Source organism: Dermacentor albipictus, chromosome 8 (genome assembly GCF_038994185.2).
Source record: "Dermacentor albipictus isolate Rhodes 1998 colony chromosome 8, USDA_Dalb.pri_finalv2, whole genome shotgun sequence".
In the NCBI taxonomy this organism is placed as follows: domain Eukaryota; kingdom Metazoa; phylum Arthropoda; class Arachnida; order Ixodida; family Ixodidae; genus Dermacentor; species Dermacentor albipictus.
Genome location: NC_091828.1, coordinates 39,284,022 through 39,301,418, shown reverse-complemented (window position 1 = coordinate 39,301,418; position 17,397 = coordinate 39,284,022). Strand labels below are relative to the sequence as shown.

The following is a 17,397-nucleotide window of genomic DNA, read 5'->3' as shown; positions in this document are numbered from 1 at the left end:
ATCGTAATGCACCCGCTGCGACCAGGATTTATTCCCGCGTCGTTGTGCAAAGCAGCGTGACACCATAGCAGCTAAGCCAGCGCGGCGGGTGCCAACTTCGAAGACGAAGACGAATGGTCCGATTTCAGGATGACTCACAGCAACGTTTCTTCATTTTGACGCGAGCAGAAAATATCGACCCGTCCACCGCTTATGATAATAGCTGGCGTCTGGCCAATCGCGTAAGGAGAAACCAAAGTTTTTTTTTTTTTATCGAACGCGTACTAGAAGCACTTGTGCTTTTCCTATCGCGATTACGTCGCCTTAGCTCCATAGAGGTGTAAACCGGGTACGCGTGATAGGTGGCTTTGAATGCACAGAGAGGGTGTACTCTGTTTTAGTACTTCCTCGCAGCAGAGCCAAATTTACGAGGTCTGCGAGCACAGATTATTGCGCTGCGAGGTGTAGGGTCATAGTTGGAAATCATTTGCTTGTCTAAATCACCTTGACAAATGGTCTTGTCGGCAGGCCTTGGAAACTTCTCTGGAAGTTGCAGCTGCACTTTATTGCAGTATTTTGCTTGCCTCTCTAGTAGGATATTCAGTCAGGATCTATGATACTGAAAACAGAGTTGTCTACTTCTTTGATTGAAAACATGCAAAGAACAAATAAATCAATGGAGCCTATATATTCTAACTCGGATCACAAAGTACGACGAATAACCTACTTGTTTTCACAATCGCTCAAATAACATGTGTAGTCGGCAAGGCCACAGCTTTGCGTAGGGCTCCCTCCTTGGTATCTTTATTCCTTTGCGAAAATGGGAGTGTGCCTGGAATAGAGTGGACGATAAGCCACTTATTGACGCAAATGCCTTGCGAGCCTAGCCTCACAGCGCATCTGCTAAAAAAGCCACTCGAGCTATTGTACAGTGTCTGAAAGCGATACGCTTGAGTGGCGACTTTAGATATCCTGCACTTGGATTAGTACATGTAAAGGTGCGGTCAAGACTCGTACCCTCTCCCTCTTACTTTCGCTTCCGTAGCTGTAGGGTCGCCAACTGGACAAAGTCTGGTTAGTCTTCCTGCCTTTCTTTTCTCCCTTCTATCTCTGGCTTCCGCATATTCTCCTGCGTGGTATAGCTCCAAGCTACACATTTAAGCGAAATGAACGAAGCAGGGTGGGTAGACCACGTGTCGAACAGTGCGCAGCAAGTGGGGTAAAAGTGGAAGTGGTGCTAGCACAAGCTCTGTAATTATCAATATGGCTGCACTTACCAATATCAGCGAGCGCACCCTGTACAAGTAAATATATCAAGAGAGGTCAACATATGGTACCACCATCCCGTCGCGTACGCTGGTTGATGGTTTCCTCTGAATCACCCGCTTCCCCCGCCTCCGCAGCCCGTTTGCTCCTTCTAATGTCTACTGCCGGTGCGGGAGTTATGTCTATTCTGGATGAAAAAGGACTATTCGAAGTGAAACTGAAGGAACCGTTTTTTTATCTCAATCCTACGCTATTCTCGCGGTTGTCCCTCTTCAACAAGCGCAGTTATTGCGCCGGGTTCCTTCCACACTGCCCGTAGGGGGCGCTGCCTTTTCTCTGGCTAACCTGCACTTCTCTCTATCAAGAAGCGTCTTCAAGGCGCACACATTTTTAATGTAGAAGTGAATTTCCTACCGCTGCTATTTGAGCCGCTTGTGTCGCTGCGCAGGCGCAGAGTGCACGTAGATGCTGCCTCCACTTACACTGCAGCGGTCGCCGCTATCAGAATACAAGGCGCGATCTGGATGATATGTCCCCAGATCTGATTTGTCAAAGGTGCCCATAGCGTGCACAGTACAGAGAGGAACTACTGAAACAAAGTGTGCAGTTTCGATAGGCCTCTGTAAAGAGCAACACTTTCGTGTCTCTTTTTCTACACGCCACTCGCACGGACAATTGCAGAGCGCTGTTAGTGTAACTCCGATGTTCTGCAAACATGCCAACTCAACAACCGTGCAATCTATGATGTGCCTGTTTTAGCGCTCCTGAGAGCACCATCATTTGAATTACCGTTCATTGCATTCACTTATGAGAAAGCGGTCAACTCATATTGCAGCTCGCGGTATACTGAATTCGCCCTCTTATTATTCGTTGATTTCTTTCTTTTATAAAAATCATCGTTGGTGTTTCACTGCCTGTTCGTTCTATTGCTATTAGGAGCATGCAGAGGCACGTTTTTCATTGATATGCTACCTTGATTTTACTATAATTTAGCTCCTCCCCCTTCTCCTTCTGCGCCCTAATTAACACGGGAAATAGTGGGTTCGACTCCCTCCCAAGGTCGAGAGTTCGACTCTCCTGAAAGGTTGTGGGTCCTATTTAAATTCGCGTTAATTAACACACCACAGGTAGCGGGCTCGACCCCTATTAGAGGTTGAGGCTTCGACTCCCTTTGAATTTCGGTGTCATAAATTTTAGTACCCTAACACCGGACGGCATAACGCGGGACATCCGTATTTTCGCCCCATGAACCATATAAGGCTAGCGCTTTAATAATTTCATTTTTGCACTGTCGCACCGTACACGACACACGTGCGCAGCTGCATTTGGTGCGCATGATCTCCAAGATAGCAGCGGCGTGCTTTGCAGTGCAGTCTTCCACATTCACCATGGAGCGCCGCGACGAGGAGTTTGCCGCGAAGACACTAAACTTTTGGGCAGCCGTCTGTGCTTTCCAATTTCCCCGCGTGTATCTTCCAGCGCACTTGCGGGGACGAAAAGAGAGACAAAGCAACGCATTGGTTCAACAACACTGCTTAAAGAAGAATTCAAACATACTTTGCAGCATGAGATTCGTGAGAGGACGTCATTTTTTAGTGAGACCATTCCATGATTAGTTAGAAAAGTTATCGAATGCCATTTTAACACACAGACGTTCTTCGCCGCCCTCCATCAACGGACAACTTGGAACTCATTGTGGCGAATGACATAAAAGTGCTGGCGACAACCGTAACTTATCCTGTCAGATTATTTGTTGAAGTTTCTTGAAAGTGGCGACATAACTGTGGAGGTTCACTTCAGGTAACTGCGTCCAACCTGCTGTCATGTACGGTAAGGCAAGGCAAAGATAAGCGCGGGTCAATGAGGAGCCATCTTTTTCTTCCCGCTCCCTATTTGAAAACGGAGCAGCCGGAGAGCAGGGAGATACCATCGACAGCTGTCATTACTTACACACTTTATCTGACTGGACAGCTATCATGACTTATACTTATTTTATTACTCCCCGGCTAAACTGTTTGAACTGCAATATGTGCCATTAGGTAATTAGGTAATTAGTTAAAGCCTTGAATAAGAAATTATCGTTCATTATTCAATTATGCATTTTAATTATTTGTTCAAGTAATGTCCGTCTCTACAAGTAGACTGGATCATAGACTCGGATTATACTATCTGCCACAGGCAATCTAAAAACAAAAACAAAAACTTGAAAGTGTTCGCTGAAACACCCGGTACATGATTTAAATTTAAAAAAAAATAAAAATGATAAACAAAGCAGAAGTGAACATAGAAAGAAAAATAATGATTTACAATTCGAAATGCAGTTTTACTATACCGTGTATTTTTTATGCTGAAGAACTAAAGCGCAATAATAGGCAGCTATGCTGATGGCGTGAGCCGAACGCGCGTTAATTTTATGGTACCGGGTTTACGCTACCAAATAACTAGGGACGGCTGTCACGCCAACCTTCATGGCCATTTATGTACATGGCATTGCACTGCAAATCTTGTTGCGCTGGCCGTCAACACGAGAGGTAGAAAAGCCACCAGCTTCGTAGCAAGCATTACCTAGCTTTGAAATACTTGATTTACTGTTCAAAAGTGCCAGTCGCTTCTCCCACTATGCATCATTTCTTTACACAAGATAGATAAGCAGCGGTAACATCATAAAAGTGAAACTCTTTCTAAGTTCCGATTCAAAGAGTGATGACTGTCCCATGCGTTATAAATCTTCCTTTTATATAAAAGTAGAGCTTTTGTCATGCAGTCTCACTAAAAGGCTCAGCTGCATTTAGTTAATTTATGGTAACAAAAAAAGACATGCGGATTCCACACAGTGTGGGAATCAATATAAGCAATGCTTTCTATGCAATTTGCTTTTATTGACGATAATTAGCGGCGATACTGACAGTGAATGTATAGTTTGTTCACCGTTTAGTCCGAAAGCAGAAGGGTGAGTTGATGTTAAACGTTACCTTGCGTGCACCACTGCTGTTTGTCTGCGTGATGCAAAGAACACCGAGGGAAGCGTGTTTGCTTGAGGACTTGTTGTGCGCCATTGTTCATAATTTCCGAGATGGTTCGGCGTCATCACTGCAAAATATTGTACCTGGCATCGTGGCAGAAGTGTTAAACTTTAATGAAATTATGGGGCTGTCATGCCAAAACCGGGATCGGATAATGAGGCATGCTATGGGGGCGTACTCTAAATTAGTTTTGGCACCCTGGTGTTCTTTAACATACGCCTAAGTCTAAGGCAACTAGCGTTTTTGTATTTCCCTCCCGTTGAAATGCTACTCCCAGGGTGAGGATGGAACCGGTGGCCTCCAGTAATGCTATAGCCGTCAAGGTACAGCAGTGGGCAAAGCAGTCTTGATTTGACGTATGACCGCTACCGTAGTGTGGCCTAGAACCTACGGTGTTTTAATGTGTCTTTGAGTCTGCAAGGCTTTCGTATGTAGTCCGCTTGGCAAATCTGAATGTTGGGTATTTTTTCAGGAATAGCACAAACCTACCGTAGTGTACCTGCAGTATGCCCGTAACGATTGTTTCCTTACCTGCTTACGTAAACTTTTCCCTCAGCCTCTCTTTCTCCCTGTATGGGAACTGCGAGAGAGGCAAAGCTCTTATTCACTTTTTTCGCGACTGCGTCAGTTTTGCCCATTCTCTGCCTCCTCTTCCCTCTCCTCTCTACCGTTCTGTGCACGTCCCCTCGGAAATTTGAACGTAAGTAGAATCGTAAGTGCTCTAGTTTCTGCAATGCTTTTGAGGCGAGGGGTGGGGAGGGTGGCTCACGGATATTCGCATCTGTCAAGAGGTAATGTGGCGACACCTATGGAGCATAAGAGGGCATTCTGTACATGCCTCGCAATGGAAAGGTTCAACCAAGTTTGTTGCGTCGACTTTCGCCTCAGCCACGCTCCTTCCATGTATAAACACGCTCTGAACCATCGTATGACGCCCAATGCAAGATAACACTAGCTACAGCGCAAAAGTTGAAGAAAGGGCAAATAATCTTCGCTTTAAAACAAGCAGTATTGAGGGGAAGGAAATTGGCGGTAAAACAGTTAAGCAAGCAAAATTCTTAAGTGCCCCATTGAAATAAATCATGCCTAAAAAAATCACCGCCCCTTGCAGTCCGTGTAGATGGTCGAACATCAAATAAGTGTTAGTCACACCGAGTGTTACATCACGCAAGTTTAACTTCGCAAGCAGTCGATATTGTAAATCTTTGTTTTCACCATTTTTTCACCAAATTCTCGCTTTTGCCTGCTTCGTGTAGTTAGCATGCTCTAGGAGTCCTTTTTGCGGCTCTATCAGTGCTTTTTTTTCGCGTGAGTTTTCTGTCAGTGTTTCGCCGTGCTTCTTTTTTTTTCACCTTAAAGTTGCTCCGCCCTTTCTTGTGCGCCAAAATTAGAGCAAGGTTCGGCGTGAAATGAAAATCATCTAATTGTTTTTATTCGTTTTGCGTGTAATCTTCGATTTGCTTGGCCTGGTGTTGTCTGTTCTACCGCTTGATCTGTAGTTGTCATTTCAAGTATGTGCACTGTTCGGTGGGCCTCCGGTGATCACAGTGCTTTGTCTAGAGACCCTTAATCTTGCTTTCTCTTGAGTTGACCGCAGAGTACGGCGTTCACATTTCACTATCACAGCCTTGTGCTTCAAAATTAAATATGTCCGTCACGTAAGACAATGAATGGTGCATACCACCTTAAGCAATGGCTCATGTCCCCGTAAACGCAGCCTTCGCTTTACGATGACAGAAGTGAATTTTTTCGGAGGAATGACGATAGTTAAACGGTGCAGGATGCAGCAGGATTTCGTCTTCGTGTGTTACAGGAGCGTGACATGCTGCCGAATTTTCTTTTACAGAGGCATGTTCGGGGAGCTTCTTTCATACCCGGTTTTCGGTTCTGCATAGTAATTTGCTTAGTCAACTGGTGTGCGCGCATAAAAGCGCGTTGTGTTGTAAAGAAATTTAAACTTCTGAACTTAGCGCTGGTTCAATTGCTTCTTATGTTTCACAGTTTTGTCTTTTAGCGATGTGTTTCCATAGGATGCTTTAATCGCGTAAAGCTTCTCACACCAACAAGAAAAGCTATTACGCGTACAACGTTCCAGGACAAATAAAGGAAAAGAGACGTTAGCTTCAAGCAATAATTATTTGCATAATTTTGCTGCGACCATCGGTCACTTCGCCGTGCCTCACCGTGAGGTCCATAGACCCCTGCGCTTTCTTGGAACCGAGACGGCTGCTGACTGGGGCGCCACGACAGCCGCAAACCCGGTTTTGCTTTTCACTAAATCCAGTCGACTCTCCATTCTCTAGCTGTCAGAACGTGTTACCTTTGCGTCCGCTATACCAAGCTCCAAACAACTAGGAAAAGGACATTACAGTGATGCTTAACGCAATCGTGCTGGTGCATGTAACAATACAGATAATTTATTACGCACGTGGACTGGTGGAGCCTATGCTTGCTTTGCAAATAATGTTCGAGACCCAGCAATTGCCCCGAGGATCCTTCCGAGATAAATAGGTTCAGTGCCACGGGTTTTTGTAGAAGAGATCGTCGGTTTGGAGAGAGAGATGTAGAAGCACTAAGCGTATATTTCCAAAAACAAGAAAGGGGCTGGCAGATGGAATGGCACACTGTGGTATAAACTTTTTTAAACAGGGTTGAAGTACCTCAGACAGGCTGGCCAACGTTTCGATAGGTGGACCTATCTTCGTCAAAGGCGGCCTCGTCATCCTCGGCGTGTTAGTTTTAAAGGGTTAGTGCAGTGACGTCACGTGCGGGTGTTGTCGCTGGCGGCTGGTTTTAAAGAGAGAGATTACAAGAGGGAACAGGCGTTGTCGTCCGACGTCTGTGAGCCTCATTCTCAAGACGAAGGGACAAGAGCGTGAGAGTGGGCACGCGGGGAGGAAAGAAAAGATTTGTGGTTTTAGCCTGCTGATCACCTGGGATGTTGCTCCATGCACTGGGTGATAATTATGATCTAAACAGTGATCGCTTAAACGCACCAACCGCACATACAGTCACACACAAACAAACGTACGCACAAAACTCGCAATACATATATCTGCAAATTTTACTTAATGCCTGTGAGCCTCTGAAGGAACAGCAACGCTTGTGCGGCGCATAATGCTAAGCTAGTTATATGGCGACTGCCTAGAAAGTACCGCAAGTCACAGCTAGAATTCGAGAGTTTCACTCGCTCGCTGGACTGAAACAGCCAACTAATAATAAGCCGTTCGACCAGGCGTTTATTCTGTTTTTGTAACGTAGGGAGAAGGTGACTAAATTTAGAGATATCTTGTTCTTATATACTTTCCCATTTTAGAGTGCTAGCGACGTTTTACTTACATTTTAGTGATATAAATGATCAGTAAATTGTCCTGATGAAAGTCTTGTGGAAACTTTGGTTCAGCACAAAGTCTCGCCCATAATAAATCAGAAGACTGATATACGTGCCTTCACTCGTCGCTACTTATAAAGACCTAGCGAAGAGCCTCTTACTGGACCATCGACTTGCATGAAAGCTGCATTTATAGGCAAAGTAAGATCTGATACCTTGAGATATGATACTATTTTAGAATAGTGCTGTTTTTTCCCCAGGAACCGTTCGCTGGCTGTCGCATTATATTAAAGAACGATGGCTGGGAAGAACTGAAACATAATGACAACTGAAGTTCTAAATATTTATAATGATCAACATCATTTAGAAATATTTTACTTAAATTAGATGTATTTCATTCGAAACTGTCGATTTTGTCCAAGGAAGAATTAACAACACTGGTAGTGCCATGTCGTCAAGTGGGGCGAAAGCGAGTACGTTGCCTCGAGCCAAAGGAAGAAGCGTAACGGAGGTGAATGGCAACGATGATGTCGTTGTTTGCTGACACAAACACGGCGTAAGAGGCTGCGTTAGGAAAATGCCGATGGAAAGTAAACAGAAACGTTATTCAACATGGTGAACGCATGGCAGAAAAGATTTATGAAGAGATACTAAAGGAAAGCAACAAACGCAAGTAGAGATATTTGCAAACAGTAAACACTGTCAGTGCAGTAATTAGTATTTTTGCACCTAACTTCAATTCCATATGGCATGCGGCCAACAATATTTCTTTAACACAGCCAGACAATTAGGATTACAAACAAATATTGGAATAACAATATCCTTGCAATATTACTCTTTATAACTTTAGGTAAGTTGGCTTACATTACACGATGGTAGGTAGCTGAAATCCTCAACTGGAAACATCTATTCTGCGGAAATATTTTTTCAAGTTTACTACGATTATTTTTAAAAAATATAAGTTACTGACACTTCACAAAACAGAGCTCTACTCATGCTTCTTGTGCGTATAATGCAAAATAATGACCTAATAATGTTTTACAAACAGGATAGAATATAATAATAAATCCAGGATGGTTCTAAGCATAGCGAGAAAAATTTGAATTTAAGATTTATATTTTTGAAAAATTTGAACTGTATGTCGAGTAAAGCATTAACACTGGCTATGAAGTTAAATCAGCCGTGTAAGTATGTGCGGATTCGCGTAACGGTAAGACTGTAATTTCGCCTTGCTTCAGGCAGGTGTTATTGCATGGCGACTGTCCCCTTTTAGTAGGTATAACGTTCGTTTGCAAACAGTTGTTTCAGCACCACCGAACTGTTCAGTTTTGAAGCGAAAAACATCATTCGCAGACTTTCCAGGGTAAAGGAAATGCTATTAAGTTTAAGTTCATGGAGTGTCTAAAATTAAACATGTCAACTATACTTCTAATCTATAGCATATATTCTTTGAACTGTCGTTTTCTAATGGTGCGCCGAGTTTCAGGACGTTCAAAATGATTTTTTTTTTCATGCACAATGCGCGCTATATTGTTTGCAAGAGCGATCATTCTTGTGTTTGACAAGATTTGTCCTCTTTCATGTTGTGAGCTTGATGCATTTATGCATATGTGGTCCCGTGCTCGCCTTTCAATTGCAATCCCTTATACTGGAAGCTGGGTGCCAGTGTGTCTTTAACGTTCAGTTATGATGTGGTAATGATAAAATCCACCTCATTGCCCATCTACAATGAGTCAGCAAGGTTCGCAGCCGGACCTAGAGCACCAATTACTCTCAAACGCAATAAATTCTGTGTTAATTCAATGTTCATCTGCCGCCCAGTCTTCTTGCGTGTTCGTTAATACATAATAGCTCAAAGAATTATCTCCACAGACAGCATAAAAAAGGAGACCGGTTTAGTTTCCTTAGAGCAATAGGCACACCTTAGGCACACACTATTTTCCGCAGGATGAGTCGCAGGTCTGGTATTTCGGCGACGAGCCGCAATTCTCGTCGTAGATGAATTTGCAGCAGTCGTCTGGATTTTTCAGCGCATCCGCACGTCTCCAATAAGTGCATCCGAAACCTGAAAAGTAATAAATACGAATACACAGATGTAGAAAACAAGTGTCTGAGCATGTGGTTGGTAAAGCTCTCAAAGCGACGCTTGTTGAACGTGCGGCAGGCGCGAGTGTCTTGTCGGAACAGCAATTACTTCGACACTCCAGGCGTATTTTCAACGTCATGGACAGCGTCGCCGTGATGTTTCGTATGAAATCCGAGGGCGAACAGATCGCGCCGCATGCGGCTCGCTGGAGGCGGGCAGAAAGGCATGCGAGGTTGAAGCAAGACGGATAGGGGCTGGGTGCGGCAGCGTCGTCTTGGAACGGACGAAGGTAGGCTGGGTGTGCGAAGAATTTTCGCGCGCGCCAGGGGGGGGGGGATAAGCGGGGAAATTAGCGCGCCAAGACAGAGGGATGAGGGGTAGCGTGCGTCTCCACTTCTATTTCGGCCGCGGCTGCACAAGACATGGCTGAGCGTGGCCACGCTCATCCTATTAGGTAGGTGATTTGATGTGGGGTCGAAGGCAAGTCAAGCCAGAATAGCTGATGGCTTCGTGTGTGCTTTATTCTCGCCTGTTCAGTTCGCGCTGAAGCGAGACGCAGCTTGATGGGTAATTCCATCGCCACTGCCGCCGCTCTTCACGACGCCAGCGTTCTCACACCGAGTGCGCGCGGTCATTAAGATGAGCTGATGTTTCCCCGTGTGCGCGTCACACCGCGCTTGTTATTAGGGTTAGTTAGCTAATGCACAACAGTTTATGAAGATCATAAACGTACCAGTTTTACTGAGTGTTGTTCTCTACTAATTTGCTATCACAACGAGTGCTTCACATTTTGGGTGAAATTACGACATTTTCCTTGGTCGAATAGAATTTGTTATGTCAAGCTGTCTCATCCCATCCCATTCTCTTTCCCTATTTTCAATATTCGTTACCTTTACTGCCTGTTCCCCACTGCCCCACCACCCCCTCCATAATTTTCCAACATGGACTTCGCCACCATGATGCCTAGGGATGCAAAATAACAGTGCAAGTTTTTTTTTTTTTTTACTCTCTTGCCTTACAGGCAGCCGCCCCGGCAGCAACACCACGCGACGTTACCCAACTAAACCGTTGAAACTAAAAGACCAAGGATGAAAAGGATACCTTTGATAAAGATTGCAGGTACCTTATCCTGGTTTATCCTTATTTATAAAACGTGGTATCGTTGGAGAAGTAGTCGAAGGCGCATTGTGTTCGATTTGCGGAAGTTTTCAAGGATGGGGTAATGAATCAGAAATGATCAGAACTAAGGACGCTGCGTATTGTGACAGAAACGGCAACAGCGCAATATGCTCATTATCCTTAGGGGAATGTGGAGGATAGCTCAGTGAAGGAAAAAGAGAATGGTTAATGATGTGTAGGTCCAGCTTTCGGCGAGACATGATCATTGTGTGAAATGCAACCATTCGAATAGACTGATGGGATCCACGTGCGCCAGCGGTTTGTGACCGCGACATCCTATTCACTCTATGTGCTGAGATGTGCTATATTTACTATATTTACCACCCATTATGAGCTTGTTACACTAAAAGACAATATACTGGGTGATATTCTGCGCCGTGAATGGATTCTGCCACGACACTGTAATTGCGTGGTAGACAGCTGTCTCATAAACAAAAAAATAAGGACGTAGATATTGATACACGCCTTTTAGGTACTTTGATTGCTATTTCGAATTAGATTATTAAAAGTGACTTTAAATGCGAGATTTATACAAGCAACTCCTTGCTTTAAATGCATTCGGAATTTGGCAGCGGCTTCTCTCTGTTGCACAAGTCATGTGGTTGTTGACATTATAAAGAAAACAGAGTAATGGCATCCCAGAGCAACTAAACAAGTGGTCTGTTCTTCAATCTCTGCACAATGTTATAGGCATATGAGATCACTGCGCTATTCCTGCCAAAATTGATTCACATTTTGCTGGTACGTTAAGATACAGTACTTGCGATGAGAACACTAATCCCGACAATGTGCGAGAAATTGCGACATCCAATATTGCTTGAACAAATCATCTAATTTTAGCTGAGCAGTTGGTTACATGCTTAGATTATCGTGTTTTAGGCTACTACAAGGTGAGTTACATCTCACTAGCCTTGCCAGGCTACACACTTAAAACAATATAAGGAAGTCGAGCGTTTTCAAAGACGTTTATATCTTCGACATGTATTTGTTTGTTGAATTTATTTATACAACTAACCAAATAAGCGTATTGCCTTTATTTTATTGACAATCGTCATGTAGGAAAATAAGTTTAAGAAACTGTAAGTATGTATATCACTTGCACAATGAACAGAGACACCTACATTAAGATTCCTGCAACTACAGAGACGCCGGTCGTTCCGTCCCCACTCGGGGGAATGTGCAGTGATACACATATCATTTCAATAAATTGTGCCATTTCGGATCCACAAATGCACAATGAAGTGCTGGAGACAGCTTAGAGGAAAGCCGCATTTACGTTGCATCACATGCGGTTTTTAACCTGCATCAAATAGACGGTATAGGAGAATTTTTTTTTTACATTCCGGCGCCACCGGAATGGGCCTGCCGCCGCCGTGAAGGAACCCGCGATCTTAGTACCTAAGCAATCAGTGGCTTTGGTAGCGGCGCTAGTTGCCATTTCGTTATTGGGAAACAAGAGTACTTTGACGAAGAAATGCGAACTAAGCAGTCTAATAGAAGCACCAACTAACAACTGATATTTTGCTGCGCACACATGAAATAAACATGCTAACACGTGGTGCATGTACCGCCAACTAAGACCGAACAACTAAGGCGAGTATGTGATAAGCGTGGTCAACCTGGGTGGAAACTTTATCAAAAAGACATAGTGGTATTCGGCTCGCAAATAAAAACGCACTCTTAATGATGTTAAATGTCACCAATATTTTCCACGCTGTGGCATCAGGTTGGAGGAACGAATAGGCTGCGTACGGCGGAATAATGCACTACACAGAGACAGAATTACCCATTTAAATTATGCTTCTAGGCATAGCTGGGGAACTGGTTAAAGAAAGCGGAGCCATGTATGGCTTGATACGAAAGCTTCGCACGCGATGCTTGATGGTGAGTAAATCTGTCTTTGATATTAGCTGGTGGTTGGAAGCAACTGATGTCACCTCCTCAGTATGGCACATACTGAAGACTCATTTTCATCCTCTCTTTGACGTGAGTTGCGAGGACGCATAAAATGGATGGGTGGCCCACCGTTTAGCAAACTTTGATGTTCCCTTGATAAAACGGCCTGTCTCATCAGCGCTTCTATGTGTCATGAAAGAGGAATGGTATGCACGATTCCCCAGCAGAGAGCGAAAAGTGGTTTACATAATGCTGGCGGCATGTACCGCTAGTATTGATGTGCCATGCGTCCTTATCTGCGAAACCGCAGAGCTATTGCAAATATGGTAGCGCAGAAAAAAAGAGACAACAAAACGCAACCACTTTTGGCCTAAGTAAGGCTTTCTTACTCAATATGTGCGTATGCAGAAATGTCAAGCAGGGTAAAAAAGACAGGCGATCAGTTAGTGAGGTCTAGGGTCTCCTTCTTATCGAAGCGGGAGAGAAATTAGTCAAGAAGAAACCGGCCAGCCTAGATGCAATAAGATTAAGGCTAGTGTTCGCAAACAAATATGTAGCTTTACAATATGGATGATCAAGATAACAATAATGTACTGAACGAAAATGTAAATAGAGTGATTTCAGAAGTAGCAAATGAAGCGAGAGGTAAGTCACAAAGGCAACCATTAGGCAAGCTCTTCCAAAAGACAAAGTACCTAATAGAGAAACGATAAAGAGTGAAAGGACGTAGCTCAAAAGATCAGATAGAATTCGTGGAAGTGTCAAAACTGATCTTCAGGAAGATAATAAGGGATATTCGAAATTATAACGCGGAAAGATAACGGAAGCTGTAAAACTAGGCATAGTATAAAATCAGTGAAAACAAAGGCATAGGACAGAGCAAGATGTCTCTTTTAAAGATAAGCAGGGTAATAACGTTAGCAATTTCATGACGTAGTACAAATAGCAGGTGACTGACCTGTACAGCACTGAGAGCAGCTACACTACCCTCATTCGACTTAGCATTGAACACGATGCTGATGCTCATTGTATGCCTAGCGATGCAGGTAAATGACCTTGCAAGAAAAGTCCCGGTGAAAAGAGGCAGGAGAAGATGAAATAGCAGTCGATTTCATGAAACATGGCGGAAATATGCTTGAAAAGCTTGTGGACATTCATACGCAATTTCTCAGGGCTTAAAATGTAGCTGAGAGATGGAAGGATGTCGCCATTATACTAGTTCAAAAGAAGGGAGCCGTTAAAGAATAGTATAATAACAGGCCCATTAGCTTCCTTTCAGTATTATATAACATTTTCATCAAGATAACTTCCAATAGAAATGGCGCAATAGGTAACTTCAGTCAAGTAAGAAAACAGGCTGGCCTCAAGGTCATGCCCATTTCATCAAATGTGTAATTGAGAATTTCTGCTCAGTGCGATCAATCTCTTTAGATAGCTTTAGTAGATTATGGAAATGAATCTGTTTCAGGAGATAAACGAACAGTCGTGGAAGCATTGTCTAATCAAAAAGTACAGGAATTGTAAGTGAATATCTTGGTAAATAACCAAAAAGATTTCAGAGATACCTTGGTTCTCCACAAAAAGAGTAGAAAATTATCTATCTAGAAAGTAGTCAGCCAAGAAGACAAAAGCTTTCTGATGCTATACCCAGCACATTTAGTAGAAGGATTCATGCCATTACACTGGGAAGGCTTAGCAGTGAGGATCAACCCAATATATTTCATTAATCTTAGGTTTGCAGGTGCTGTTTCCTGTTCAACAACGCTGGAGAAAAATTGCAACAAATGATTGAGGACCTTAACAGGGAAAGCGTGCGAGTGGAGCTGAAGAATAATATGCAGAAGACCAAGGTATGTTCAATAGGCTGGCAAGGGAACAAGAATTCAGGATAGCCGGTCAGCCTCTAGAGTATGTGCAGGAGTATGTTTTTGTAGGTCGATTACAGACAATGGGCCCTCATTTTGAGAAGCAAATTAACAGAAGTATAAAATATGTTAGAGTGCGTACGACGAGCTTTACTATATCGTGAGTGGGAGCTTACCCCTGTCGTTGAAAGAAAAAGTGTACAATGATTCCATTCCACCGCTGCTAACATATGGGACCGAGATAAGCAGGAAGACAAAGAGGCTCGACAACAAGCTAAGGACCCCGAAAAGAGCAATGGAACAGAAATGTTAGGAGTAACGTTAAGCGACCGTAACAGAGCGGTGTGGATGAGAGAGGAAACTGGAATAGCGGATATTCTTGTTGGCAATAGCATAAAAAATAGGAGCAGGGCAGGCCATTTAATGCCTATGGCTGATAACCGGTGGCCCATTAGAGTTCCGTAATTCGTGCGAAGGGAACGTAAGTACAGTCGAGGACGGCAGAAAATTAAGGGGAGGGGGGGGCGACGAAATTAGGAAATTTGCAGGCGCACCTTGGAATAAGTTAGCGCAAGGAAGTGCCATTATAGATCGCAGTGAAAGGTTTTCGTCCCGCACTGGACATAAATAGAGGCCGCTGATGATAATGATGATGTACATACGTGACAGCTGCCAGATTTCTGTTTTTCTCCTTTGTTATTCAAGTACGAAGCCCGACCTTCTCACTATTAGCAATCTGTACAAGCTTTTCACATCGTGATGCTATTATGTTCCCAAAATAAGCAGTCTTTAATTCTCCACCTTGTATTTGGTAGCAATAGTACCTAGCTAACATTTACATAATATTCTAAAGCCGAACTTAGATCTGATTAGTCAATATCACGCTCGACTTGGCTAGAATGACCCGAAGTGAAATGCTAAACTGCTTTAGCGGAACGCAATGTATATTGTCACTTGTACACGTAATCAGCAAGTCTGTGTCGGTGCACGTGAAAGAACCGCATTTCCCCATTTCAACGCCATTCTGTAAGTGAGTTAACAATCCCCTAATCATGAGTTAAACAAGAATAATCTTGATTGTTGGACACGTGACTTCTCTACGTGCTCGCGTGACGTGCGAGCTCTGTCTGCGTATACTTCTTGCTGTGTACTCAACATTTCCTCATGCCAAGCAAGCGTGAAGTGAGTGAGACCACCGCTTGAATGGAATACGCACAACATTTGCGCTCATCCGAAAGTTAGTCGTAAACGATGACGCCTCTCGTGGCTATGGGCGTCCGCTAAGGGCATGGTATATATGCTGTTTGGCCGTTCAGTTTCAGTTTTGCAGATGAAATTACCGGGAACTCATCATTCTGTACAAATTACCAGTGTCAGTTTTATGATGGCTCCGAACGATTATGAATTCCTCGGTCTACGGGCTTCCAGTATTGCAGTAAGATCAGTGACCTGACCCTCGGCTAAAATTTAATCAGGCTAGTTATTTAACTATTTTGTTTCATTATTGCCACAAATTATCCTAAAACGCGTGCTTGTCGTAAAAGCAACCGCGATGGACTAGGTAAATTAACGCGTGTTGTATTTACAGAAATTGCGAAACATTACAAAATGCACTGAATAATAAAAGGGGATTTTAGTTGCCTTGTTCAAATATTTCAAATAAGGTTCGATCTGTCCGATAGACGCTTCTTGGCCAGGCGAATGGTATACTAAGTTACGTACGGTAACTGCTGGCCTTCCGTCTACGTCTTTAAGTATGTGTGTAAAAAAATGGATCGCATGGTTCATCGTCCATAAGCAGCATCTGGGCTTTAGGATACTTAACAGCAGGGTGCTACCAATAAAGTTTTACCGCTATGAAGTAAGCATTCGCACTGGATCCATCCTTGGCAGCCTCCTTGTGCTAGAATCGCACTCCCGACCTCAAGAGTAAAAAAAAACTTTACTTCCAAAGCCACAATACCCGGCATACATATGTGCGTGTAATTTACCTGTCAGCTAACCACCAATACTTTATAGTCGCCGCCATACGCCCCGTTATGGCTCGGTGAATATCGTGTTCTGCTACTGAACACATGGTTGTAAGTTTGGTTTTGTTCCAATGGTGGCCACGTTTCTGTAGGGGAAATCGCGTTCGCCTAAAATTCATTAGGGGGAGTTTAGAGAAGACATATCGACAAAAATTAATCGATATAGCTTATGAAGATATGCGACATAACACGGAACATGACAAGGGCAATACACAACCTGGCAGTACCTGAAACAACTGCTGCGATACTCATTTAACTCTAACTTCACTTTTTCTGCCTCCTTTTTCTCTTGGCATAACATTTTTTCCTGCCTCAATGCGCTTGTGGGGTGAAATGTTTAAAGTGAATGCTTCTCACAGAAATGAACATTGCTTAAAGATCGCACCATTCCGTGACACCCCGTCTCGCCTTTTTCTGTGTTGCACTGTCTTTATTTCTTCAAGCACAATGAGGCACGTGTATTCCACCTACAATTTTGAAATGTCTATAACCTTTCTCTACGGTGACCCTTCAAGAACGCAGTTTCTTTTGGACATCTAACGTCATAAATATTTCAAGATTGCCACCGCGGCCACATGTGGCGCAGGGTAGGGCACCTAATTTTGTTTGTTTTTAATGAAATTCATACTCACCGTCGCCAGCATATCGATGTCTAATAACGCTGCATGTCAGGCAGTCCGTGTAGATGAGATAGAACGCTATTGAGGAGAGGTTTGCTGAAAAAAAAAATGTGACGACATGC

The 17,397-nt window shown here is 43.5% G+C and overlaps 1 protein-coding gene across 4 annotated transcripts in view; it reads right to left on the bottom strand.

Annotated features, from left to right (window-relative positions):
* Positions 1 to 8,118: 8,118 nt before the first annotated feature.
* Positions 8,119 to 17,397, bottom strand: part of LOC135916298 (uncharacterized) — a 160,813-nt gene continuing 151,534 nt past the window's right edge. For 3 of the 4 annotated variants that reach the window (XM_070522792.1, XM_070522793.1, XM_070522795.1), the window contains 2 exons: positions 17,288 to 17,371; positions 9,480 to 9,664 (listed from right to left, as the gene is read on the bottom strand). In XM_070522792.1, the coding sequence (XP_070378893.1) occupies positions 9,534 to 9,664; positions 17,288 to 17,371 (215 nt within the window). In that variant the 3' untranslated portion in view covers positions 9,480 to 9,533. Of the gene's footprint in view, positions 8,164 to 9,479; positions 9,665 to 17,287; positions 17,372 to 17,397 lie in introns of those variants that run through there. The other variant, XM_070522794.1, reaches the window with a different exon arrangement.